The sequence below is a fragment of the Mesocricetus auratus genome, unplaced genomic scaffold (assembly GCF_017639785.1).
Source record: "Mesocricetus auratus isolate SY011 unplaced genomic scaffold, BCM_Maur_2.0 Super-Scaffold_100676, whole genome shotgun sequence".
Classification (NCBI taxonomy): Eukaryota; Metazoa; Chordata; class Mammalia; order Rodentia; family Cricetidae; genus Mesocricetus; species Mesocricetus auratus.
The window spans coordinates 117260924-117272783 of record NW_024429266.1 but is presented as its reverse complement, the minus strand read 5'-3'; the positions used below and the strand labels follow the sequence as shown (position 1 = coordinate 117272783).

Here is an 11860-nt window from a genome sequence, read left to right as displayed (position 1 = left end):
TGCTGAAAATGTGTGTTGCTTTTATTGGCTGATAAATAAATCTGTTTTGACCAATGGTCAGGCAGAATAGAGCCAGGTGGGAATTCCAAACAAAGATACAGAGAGAAAGAAAGTCGAGTCAGGGAGACGCCATGGTGGAGCATACCAGTAAGCCATAGCCTCGTGGCAATACACAGAATAGTATAAATGGGTTAATTTAAAGAGAGAGCTAGCCAGTGATATGTCTGAGCTACTGGTCAAACAATTATAATTAGTATTAATGCTCAGAGTGTTATTTCATAAGTGGCTGCGGGAACTGACAGGCAGAACAGAAAGACTATCTATAGTCTTCCTTGCTGAAACTGGATTGAAGATGCCAACAAAACCTACTATCAGTAACCGTGCCTACCTGAAATCAGGATTTAAATGAGTCCACAAGATTCCAGATAAATGATAAGCAGGTATTTATTAGGAAAGCACTTACACAAATAATAGTAAATAACCACCACAGTCTTTCTGCTCTTGAAGATACAAGATACAGTTTCTGCTCTTCCCAATGCTCTGACCACAACCTAAGAGAGCGAGCCAGCCCCTTCTCTTCCTTATAAGGGGTCACATCTGCACACCTGAAGTCACTTGGAATATGTTACATTATATCCATTGTGTTAACTACATGTAGCAAATAGGGTGTTTCAATAAAATGGAATGGTATAGAAAGGCAATTGTCTTTGCCAGGCTACTAGTAGAAATATTTACTGCCCCCCCACTGTGTGTGTGTGTGTGTGTGTGTGTGTGTGTGTATGTGTACTATCTCCAGACATTGGATAACTGTGTCATTCTTACTTAGAGGTATCTGTAAGGGAGGTTGTGATGCATCCATACTATCCATACTCCAAGGCCATATGGAGAGATCATTACCTTTGCTTATCCTGGTTCTGCGATTTTCTGCAGAAGGTCCAGAGAAGAAGCAGGTTTATGAGATTTGGTTTCTGTCATTCTTGTTCTACAGCAGGTGGTGCCTCTCAGCTTCTACGTGTTCCCTACGTAGATGCTGTAGGAGGCAGGAACTTTGAAACAGTTCCATGCCAGACATCTCTGGGGGTGGTTTAACCTGAAAGTCAGCAGCATTTTGGTACTGTTTCCTCTGGGGGGGACAAAAAAATCCATACAATCGCTGTTCCTGGCAAGGACAGTATATTCAACCAAGGTCAGTAGAGTTAACTACTGAGCCGGGTGAGTGTGGCTGCTGGAAGGGGGAGGACCTGTGCCCCCTGTTCATAATAAGGTACAGCGTTACATACCTTGTTAGCTCTGTTCAAGCACGGGTCCTCCCCCTTTCCAGCAGCCACACTCACCGGAGTCAGTAGTTAAAGGGCGTTTGGGGTTGTCACAAAAGCTGAAAAATAAACGCCCTATTTCATTTTAGTCAAACAGACACTTGTGTCTCAAGTTTGTCTTTTATTTGAAACTCAAAGCGAATCACAGTGGACTGGATATACCTTACTAGCGACTTACCTTTTTCTGCTCCCACCCTACCAGGTTCAGCGCTTGTCTCCATCCCTCCCTCCCCTTGGTGAACTGCTCAACAAGACGGTGAGATGATGGACTTACTAAAATCATTCGAGTCTTTGCAGATTTCTATTCTCACTAGCTCATTTTCTCGTTTGACCTGTCACTGCACCTCCCTTCCCATTGGATGGCCAGTGAGGATACCGACTCGATTTTTCCACACTGCTAGCAGACAGAGCAAATCCCAAAAATTTACAGTTTCTGAACACCTTGGGGAAAGGGCTATTTTCAAAAACTTGGGTTGCATAGGCAAATAGCAAGCAACGGCACCTATCTCTTGCATGTTTTTATTTTCAGGGACTGCCCCCTAAGGGAACCGTCAATTAAATGGTCCCCTATTCTGTATTGTTAATAAATGTTAATACCCCCCCCCCAACGAATCCAGGCCTGAGTACACTGGAGCCTGAAAACTTTCAAGATCTCTGCAAGCTCAGGCACAAAGCAGCACGGCCCTTCAGGAAGCAACTAACTTCCCAGGTAGCTGTGCAAGTCATTGTACACAGGCACACGTTTAGGGCCTACTTCCAAGGGTTTAAAACTGCAGAAGAATCGGGCTGAATCACCAGATCTGGCCCTGACACAATCGCTGCAGCCGTCCCACATAGGAACTTTCTTCATGGTCTTTCCCAGAGCCAGATCCAGTGGATATTCTGTTTAAAAACCTAAAAGGGGCGGTGCCTCTCCTTTGACCCAAGCAAAAGGACACCAGAAACCCAAACACTCTCAAAGGACTGAGCTGGCGTCTTCTGACGACAGTTCACCGACGGCCTTCCGCAGGCAACCTTAGGCTCCTGCAGACTTGGAGCAGAATGCTGGGGGAGTCGGTGCTGCCTCAACCTCCCGCAGGGTGGCACCGGGAAGAGTAGGTTAAATGGGTAAGACGAGGCTCGCTCCCTCTGCTCTGAAGCCGCCAGTGAACTGGCCCAAAATAAAAAGGTCTCTGTCTGCAATCCCCGTTTGCTCGCCCGGTAATCCACCCCCGCCCCCAGCCCGCGCGCCGACCCGTACAGCTGTTTTTAATCCCTACTTTTCTCACTTGGCGTCCGGGCTGTGGCTGACCAGACGCGAAGCCACTTAGTGTTTCCTCCTCCCCCAGCCGGGGTCTGTCCTGCCTCCGCCGTCTCCTCTTTCTCCGCCTGCATCCCCCGGGGGGCAGAGTGTGGGAAGAACGAATTTCCGCCGGGTTTGTTCGCTCCTCGCAGTCATGGGTCCCTTCCGGACGCAGCCTGCGCGGCCCCCAGGCTGCCCACTTCGGCTGCGCTCCGAGTCCCTCCGGGCCGCGAGCGAACAGGCGCTGGAGACGCAGGCCTAGCGGCCGGTGCTCTGCAGCCAAGCCGCACCCCAGCAGCTCTTGGAAGGGATCCCGCCTACAGAAGGGGAATCCGCTTGGCGGGGAGAATCCGCGCCAGGGAATCCAGCTCTCCGGACTCCAGAGCAAACAAAAAGCACCAACTCTTGCTCGCTCCTCCCGCCCCCGACGCGCATCCGAAGAAACAGTTTTCTGCAGAAATGCAACAAGTAGCACCCGGGGCTCGTCGAGCGCCCAGCGCCTCCTGATTTGACTCCGCGAAGCCCGCCTGCGGAGACCCGGACCGGTCACCGGGACAAAGGGTAAAGGAAGGGCTGGACCCAGCAGCAGAGAAGTCTGAGACAGGCATTTTAGCGACTCTGGCCCTGCCGAAGGGAATGCAGAGGAGACACAGAGTCGGCCGGCCCAGAGGACGACCCGGCCTCAGCGCGCTGAGCGGGCGGCGATGGAGGGTGTCGGCGCCGTGCGCTTCTGGCTCATGGTGTGCAGCTGCCTGGCGTTCCCGCCGCGGGCGGCCGAGTCCGTGTGCCCCGAGCGCTGCGACTGCCAGCACCCCCAGCACCTCTTGTGCACCAACAGGGGGCTCCGCGCGGTGCCCAAGACCAGCTCGCTGCCTAGTCCCCAGGACGTCCTCACCTACAGCCTAGGCGGCAACTTCATCACCAACATCACCGCCTTCGACTTCCACCGCCTGGGGCAGCTCAGACGGCTGGACCTGCAGTACAACCAGATCCGCTCTCTCCACCCCAAGACCTTCGAGAAGCTCTCGCGCCTGGAGGAGCTGTACCTGGGGAACAACCTCTTGCAGGCGTTCGCTCCTGGCACGTTGGCTCCCTTGCGCAAGTTGCGCATCCTTTACGCCAACGGTAACGAGATTGGCCGCCTTAGCCGCGGCTCCTTCGAGGGCCTGGAGAGTCTCGTGAAGCTACGGCTCGACGGGAATGTGCTGGGGGCTCTGCCTGATGCAGTCTTCGCTCCCCTGGGCAACCTGCTCTACCTACATCTGGAGTCTAACCGGATCCGCTTTTTGGGCAAGAATGCCTTCGCCCAGCTTAGCAAGCTTCGATTCCTCAACCTCTCTGCCAACGAGCTGCAGCCCTCCCTGCGCCATGCGGCCACCTTCATCCCTCTGCGGTCCCTCTCCACTCTCATCCTCTCCTCTAACAGCCTGCAGCACCTCGGCCCCCGCGTCTTCCAGCACCTGCCACGCCTTGGCCTGCTCTCCCTCAGCGGCAACCAGCTCACACAGCTCGCGCCAGAGGCCTTTTGGGGCCTGGAGGCCCTGCGAGAGCTGCACCTTGAAGGCAACCGGTTGAGCCAGCTTCCCCTGGCCCTGCTGGAGCCTCTGCACAGCTTGGAGGCGCTAGATCTGAGCAGCAATGAGCTTTCTGCTCTGCACCCCGCCACCTTTGGCCACCAGGGCCGTCTACGTGAGCTCAGCCTGCGCGATAACGCGCTCAGAGCCCTTTCTGGAGACATCTTCGCTGCCAGCCCGGCTCTCTACCGCCTAGATCTAGACGGCAACGGTTGGACCTGCGACTGCCGGTTGCGGGGTCTGAAGCGTTGGATGGGCGACTGGCATTCTCAGGGGCGCCTTCTTACCGTCTTCGTGCAGTGTCGCCACCCCCCGGCCCTGCGGGGCAAGTACCTGGATTACCTGGATGACCAATTGCTGCAAAATGGGTCTTGCGTGGACCCCTCGCCTTCCCCTACAGCAGGCAGTAGGCAGTGGCCTCTATCCACAGCCACAGGGAAAGGGATGACGCCCCCTGCAGGGGGTCTTGCGCAGGAGCTGCCACCGCAGCCCCAGCCCCAGCAGCGGGGGAGACTTCTACCAGGAGTGGACTGGGGCGGGGCTGCCAAGGAGCTACTGGGCAACCGCAGCTCACTAAGATTGAGCCGGAGGGGTCCAGGCCTGCAGCATCAGGGCCCCTCCACCGCTGCTGCTTTGGGTCCTGCCCCACAGTCCCTGGACCTGCACGAGAAGCTTGAGAGAGCTCGTCCCACCCGTGCCAATCTTGCTCAGGCGGAGCCCACCTCGACGGCTGAGCCCACCTCCGGGACACCATCTGCCAGGGACAGCTGGCAGCGCGCAGCAAGGCAGCGCCTAGCCTCTGAGCAGCAAGAGCGCGCAGTCCTGTCCGACGGTGGGGTGGGCTTGCCACCGCTGGTATCTGACCCCTGTGACTTCAATAAATTCATTCTGTGCAACCTGACGGTGGAGGCGGTGAGCGCCAACAGCGCCTCTGTGCGCTGGGCGGTTCGCGAGCACCGCAGCCCCAGGCCGCTGGGCGGCGCACGCTTCCGCCTGCTCTTCGACCGCTTTGGCCAGCAGCCCAAGTTCCAGCGCTTCGTCTACCTGCCCGAGCGCAGCGACTCGGCTACGCTGCACGAGCTGCGCGGGGACACTCCTTACCTAGTGTGCGTGGAGGGCGTGCTCGGGGGCCGAGTTTGCCCCGTGGCCCCCCGGGACCACTGTGCAGGGTTGGTAACCCTGCCAGAGGCAGGAAGTCGAGGCGGCGTCGACTACCAGCTCCTGACCTTGGTCTTGCTGGCTGTCAACGCGCTGCTGGTACTCCTGGCTCTGGCTGCCTGGGGATCTCGGTGGCTGCGGAGGAAACTGCGAGCCAGGCGGAAGGGAGGGGCCCCTGTCCACGTTCGTCACATGTACTCCACCCGACGGCCGCTGCGTTCCATGGGCACAGGTGTGTCTGCGGACTTCTCGGGCTTCCAGTCACACCGGCCCCGCACCACTGTGTGCGCCCTCAGCGAGGCGGACCTCATTGAGTTTCCCTGTGACCGCTTCATGGACAGCACTGGCGGTGGGGCTGGGGGCAGCTTGAGGCGGGAGGATCACCTCTTGCAAAGATTTGCTGACTAGATTTAGTGCCTCGGTGTGGCAACCATCCCGCTGGCCTTGAGGAGCCTCTCCCTGGCCCGGTGCCATCTCAGAGGAAGACCTGTTTTATTACACCTCTTCTTTCGCCCTTTTGTGCCTTTGCTGAAGCCAAGGGGTACCGAAAGTGAGTCTGGACGCCACCATTCACGTCCCAGTACTCACAGAGCAAGTGAATAGGTCTTGTTTGTCAAACTCAAGAGAGGGGACAATTGGGTGGTGGGGTAAAGCCTCGATACGCCTAGGGCATGACTCCTGTGTTCTATCAGCAAGTAACTTGGCTGACCTTGAGCTAGAAAGGGTGCTTTACGCTCCCCCGCCATAGCAGGAAGACTCTAGGTTGTAAGTTTGTTTGCTCTATGGTGGAGTACTGCTCCCAGTTAAGGAAGGGGGGGGAACTTAACCACCATCACAAAGGCGCCCAGCAACTGACCTCACCGATCTGGTGGTCTCTGTGAGATGGCAGGGTAAATAGGTACCACACTTTCCCAGGAACCCCTTTCTGTTGGCTGGTAGAGCGCACCGGAAGTCATAAGGTTTAAACCTTTTCCAACTATATGAAGAACATTTAATAAACTGACCAATAAACTCCAAGGCTCTTGTGACTGGACTGGACTCCTACTGTTTATCCTGAACAGGATGTTTTTGACCTTTTGCCGACCTTTGGGTAACTGAGTTTGTTCTCCGGAGAAGGCGGCATGCAATACTTCTCCACTAGGTTTATACCTGTGGTTTTAATGTTGTTTTTAAAATCTATATATGGAAAAAATAGAATGCCAGATTTGATAACAAAACAAAAAATGCAGTATGCATGAAACCGATGACTCCCTAGGGCACCGCAGCCTTCAAGCTCACTTGCCACATTTCTGATAGCACGTCTACATGGTATAAATGGGACTTGCTTCTCATTGCATTTCATCACGCTATTTCTGAGTAGTGTGGTTAGGCAATAAGCACAAGGTGATTGTCAGGCTGGACACTGGGTCTAGTGGTGATATGCTTGTGAGGCTCTAAGTCCACCCCAGTAGCACAAAGCAAAGCAATGGGCAATTGTGCGTTAGTGTAACCTCTGACCACATTACAATAGAAGATAAGAAATTGTGTGAAACAAATGTGAAAAAAATACACAGTAGTGTCTACTTCTACTAAATCCAGAAGATCCTGAGTACTTAACCCTCACTGTGAAATAATTACATGTTTTTATATGTTGTACAAATTAGTTCCTTCAGTAGCCAGTGTTTTACTGTGTTATTAAATCTTACCTTTTAGTGGTAGTTGCATTATTATTTTCTTATGTTTTTTTAAATTTAGGATTAGTCTCCTGCATTTGTTTAGTTGTGATTTTTTTTTTAGCTATTTGGGATACTTTGCATCCCTGATATTTATGATGTCTGTGTTTATATTAAATGTAGTGGTTGGGTTCACATTAATAATTCGTGTGTGGTCCAAGTACATTCACTAAGAGGGTGTACACTGTGGTTACAGTCACCGTGGTTATGGATTTATTAGCAGTGAGGTACTGTGCAGGTCAGCCAGTTCAAGGTGCTACAGCTAACAGTGACTCTTCTGTTTCAGGCCTCAGGTCCCTGAAGGTCCCAATGACTCAGGGAATCCATCACAGTCCAGGGCCCTTCAGCCCGGCCACTCTGTGCTTAGCTCTCGTGAGCCCTGCTGCCTTGTCCCAGCAGCTGAGGGCCCAGGGGTCTAAATGAGCTGAGGGCCCAGGGGTCTAAATGAGCTGGTCTTTGTTTATGTCCGGATGAGTAAATGTCCAGACCACTTAAGCCACAGCTGCTTTTCTGGCAGCCTTATCTGCACGGCCCAAACTTAATAAACCACAGGAAATGGACTGTCATTCCGTGTTTGCTGCCAGGCCTTGTTTTAGATTCCCAGCGTATGGTACGTGGGAGGAGGGAGGTGGGGCTGTTTGCTCCTATTTTCAACCTGCAGTCTATCTGGCACCTTCTGTATAACGCACAATTTTTCATGCACAGCACAGTTGCATTTCTTAGCTGTTTCTTTTAGACAGTGTAAAACTGCGGCCCATTGAAAGTCTGGAAAAAAAAAACACTGATTGGAGCTACCACCTGCCTTTTTCAACTGTAGAATATCACCCAAAATGTTTAAGGCCTGGCTTAAAACAGTTTCACTGAAGTGTCTTTTTCAGTGAGGAATGAATAAATGTTATACGTTGTTATGTTCAGTTATGTCAATAAACCCACATACTAATGGAGATGTCTTGTTGGAACTTCCAAATATTTTGATGCATGTTTAAAATGACAGGATGAGTTTTTCAAAAGCAGTTTTCACTCATACAAATGAAACATAAGCTTGATGTCTGTGAGGTTTTTAAAAATTATTTCCGTTTCATAGAAAATATGGACTTTATCTTAAAGAAATGATTGTGTGAGTTTACATGTAAAGAGACAAGAACACTGTTTTAAAACCAAATGGCTAATCCAGAGTGAAATGTTGCCAAATACCAGTGACAGCAAGGTGGCTAGGTTCCAACAGGTGTTCCCTAACAGCCACACCCTCTGGATTTCATGAACACGGGTTTTAGGGGCTTTTTCTTTTTTTCCAATTACAGCGCTTGTGAAAAGATGAAACTCTTGAAGATAGCAGATAATCTTTGTACAAGTTAGCAGTGTTCAGTTCCAAAGTCACAGTTAGGTCTGGTTCAGTGTAAACATCACTCAGTGAGTGATGGCTTCTACGAAGATGGTAAGGGTGGTCAGGACAGCCTCACTCCCCTGCCACACACCTAATTTCCACTGGACTGCTACTCTGTGTCTAAGAGGCATTTACAGTTGGAGATGAATGGCATTCAAACATCTGAGGGCCATAGATTTATTCAAAACTGCAGACTGTGACCCAGGATGAAACTGGGACACTCAGCAGTTGCTGCAGCAGCCAGACCAACACATTCTCAGTAGGAAAGCGCATCCTTACCAGCTGCATTCTCCTGCAGGAAGTGGCAAGTGGTGTGATGTTTTTTAGATGTTCAGGGCCTAGACATTTCTGCTTCAACATAATCAGAAAGTCAGGTAATGGGATTAAAGGTATCTTTCCCTGCTTCTTTGTCCCAGTTGCTTGAGACTCTTCTACAATTTGATGTAGAATGACAGTAACTGAAATACTTTCTCGTAATTTAAAAAAAGGGGGGAGGATAGGTTTAACCATCAAGAAATGTGTTTATGAAATTCTTGGCATAGTTTGTCTCATCCTTTAAATCAGAATTTAGGGTGCGGGGGCAGCTGGCTTTTCCCTTTTTTTGTTCCATCCTCCACTGCCTTCCCAGGATCCTTTTCCTTTCAGCTCGCTTAAATGTTAGCTTTTCATGCTTTTCTCCTGAGGGATTTTAGGTCACTAAAATCCTTCTTAAGTGGTGGGGTAAATAATGCTCACTTCATGATGCACAAGGAAATTGAGCTATTTGGAGATTCCACTTAAGCATTAATGGATTAATTACTGACATAATTTTGAGAGACTAATTAGAAAAGCCATCATCTGGCTGTTTTACCTGGAGACAGAGTGCCTGAACGGCTGAGAGAATTCCAGCCATGGGTAGTGTGATTTGTCCTTCGCACAGTACCACCGTTTTGTGATTTGACTGTCAAGACAGAATTTAGGTATCATGTCTGCTCTTCTGGACCCCAGCAATCAGGCAGCGTTTCGTCCAGGCTGCTGAACTTTCTGTGTCACAGCCTGTGCTGAATCAGGGGGGTGCCATAGTGTACTGAGACCAGCTACGGCTGTGTGTTCCCCTTTCCATATTATAGTTGGGGTGAAGTAGTGCTCACTCTACAGCTGATGTCACACTTAGCTATTAGCATATGTACACGGCAGCAGGCTGCCACCCTCTGATTCCCTCTTCTTCGAGCCATGGTATCCTTTCAAGGATTTTTACTGTGGGAGATTAAAATACCATCTAATAACAACAAACACCCACACTAGCACTTCTCAGCAAGTTAACAGAACTGCAATGTTTGTTTTCAGCCTGAAATATCTCTGATGGAAATATTCCCCAGTTTATAACTCTAAGTCCTGTCCTCAGACGCAACTACTGCTTGATGTATTGCTTTCTAGTCAAGTTTAGACATAATTGCCAGGAAACATGGAGGTCAAAGGATAACTTGAAAGAATTGGTTCTATCCTTCTGCCACATGGGTCCATCCATCTCACAGGCCCTTTTTAGTCTTTTAGATTGGCAATTACACCTCATTCACTGTCGCTTTGTCTATTCCAGCGTTGTTGTGTATGCATGAGCTGTATGCACTCCGTTGTGTATTGTGACTTTTTGTGTATATACGTGTGCTCAGACAGGAAGGTGTCTGCTTTCAGGTTACCCCCTCTACAGTGCTCCACAGTGGTGGCACAGGGGTGTGGGGGTGCGGTGAGGGGGGTGAGGGAGTAGGTCCTTTCTCTTCCTTGAGGGATGCTTGTGTGTCCTTTCTCATCTATGCCTTCTTGCTAAGCCCTCGCTTCTTAGAGAGAGCTCCACAGGGTTGTGTACTCTGGCTTTTGATGCCAAAGCCATTGACTTCTGTCCGTTTGCTCAATGCATGTTATTTGAATGGAGTTACACTCTGAGAAAACTGGTTGCTTCTCGAAGGCTCTTTGCTTCCTCTCTCAGCCTTCTCAGATCTTGTCACTTTTTTTTCTACTTCTGAACACATATTCACACTCATAACACTCATACACTCATACACACACACTCTCACACAGACACACACACTGCATGCATGCACACATGCATTAAAAATGTTTCTAAGATAGATTTTGATTTGAAATATGTTTTTGATAATTCAACTTCTTTAATAAAAATGTCACAACTAGGTAACTTATAAACTGCTTCCAGTTCTCTCGGTTGGGAGTTCCAATCAAGGCTCTGGCAGATCTAACATTTGGGAGTGGCCTACTTCTCCCAGGTACACAAGGCGAAGTAGCCCAGTCCAAGGCCTCTTCCATAAGGGTCCAAACCCAATCACCAGGCCTCTGCCTCAAAGCCTAAGTATGTCCCAAAGGCCTTACTTCCTGATTCTATTTTCCTGAGGATTACCATTTCAGTGTATGACTTTGGGAGAATATGACATTAGGGCAGTAGTAGGTGCAGTTGATTGCATGGGAGGAGAACTGAAAGTTTTGTGTGCATGAGGCAAGTCTCATCATGTAACGTGGATTGTTCTAGAACTTGCGATCCTTCTGCCCCCACCTCCTGAGTGCTGGGATGACACAGTGGCTACCACCCTGGCAAGAACTTACTGATGACTCTGGATCTGTGAATGCTACACACCCCTCAATGAATTTACCTCCTGATAGATACTGTCCTGTTTTTTTTAAACAAGCAAGCAAACAAACAAACTTAAATCTACAATGTTAGCACTATCTGTATTTCAGTTTTTTGAGGCTATCATAAATGGATTTTATTTCAATTTTTTCATCCCTTACTAACATTTTTCCCATACAATGTTGCTTGATCATATTTTTTACCCTTTCTCAACTCTTCCAGATCCTCCTTATCTCTCCAAAGAAAAAAAACAAACCAAAAGCCAAAACAAACTAGAAAAAAATACAAAAGATACACACACACACACACACACACACACAGGAGTGTGTTTTGTGTTGGACAACTATTCCTGGGCAAGGGACTAGTCTGGGAGTATGGTTGATAGACCCAGTGATACTCCATGAAAGAAAACTAATTTTCCATTTCCTAACAGGCATCAATTTCAAATGGTTCCTTGCTTGTGGATGGGACTTTATGTCCACTTTCTCTTCTCTGTCCTGGAATGTTTTTCTGGTCTGAACCTGTGTAGGTCTGCATATTATCACAGTGACTGTGAGTTCATCTGTGCATTAATCCTGTTGTGTTTGGAAGATGTTGTTTCCTTGGAGTCATCCATCACCTCTGGTTCTCCCAATCTTTCTGCTTTGTCTTCTGCACAGATCCCTGAGCCTTGAGAGAAGGGGTTTGATGGAGACATCCCATTTAGGATTGTATGCTCCAAAGTTTTTCTCTCTGCACACTGTCTAGTTGTGGGTCTCGTTGTTAATTATCATCTATTTCAAGAAGCTTTCCTGATAAGGGTTGCTTGTTGCTCTAA

At 49.6% G+C, this 11860-nt stretch overlaps 1 protein-coding gene across 1 annotated transcript; it reads left to right on the top strand.

The window, feature by feature from the left end:
- The first annotated feature begins 2178 nt into the window (after positions 1–2178).
- On the top strand, positions 2179–7986 carry Tril (TLR4 interactor with leucine rich repeats). The gene has a single exon (XM_005076813.4). The coding sequence runs from the start codon at positions 3303–3305 to the stop codon at positions 5736–5738; it is 2436 nt and encodes an 811-aa protein (XP_005076870.1). The 5' UTR covers positions 2179–3302; the 3' UTR covers positions 5739–7986.
- The last annotated feature ends 3874 nt before the right edge of the window (positions 7987–11860 follow it).

Excerpts from the sequence above, each read along its gene's own strand:
- Tril (XM_005076813.4), top strand. The coding sequence starts at position 3,303 with ATGGAGGGTGTCGGCGCCGTGCGCTTCTGGCTCATGGTGTGCAGCTGC.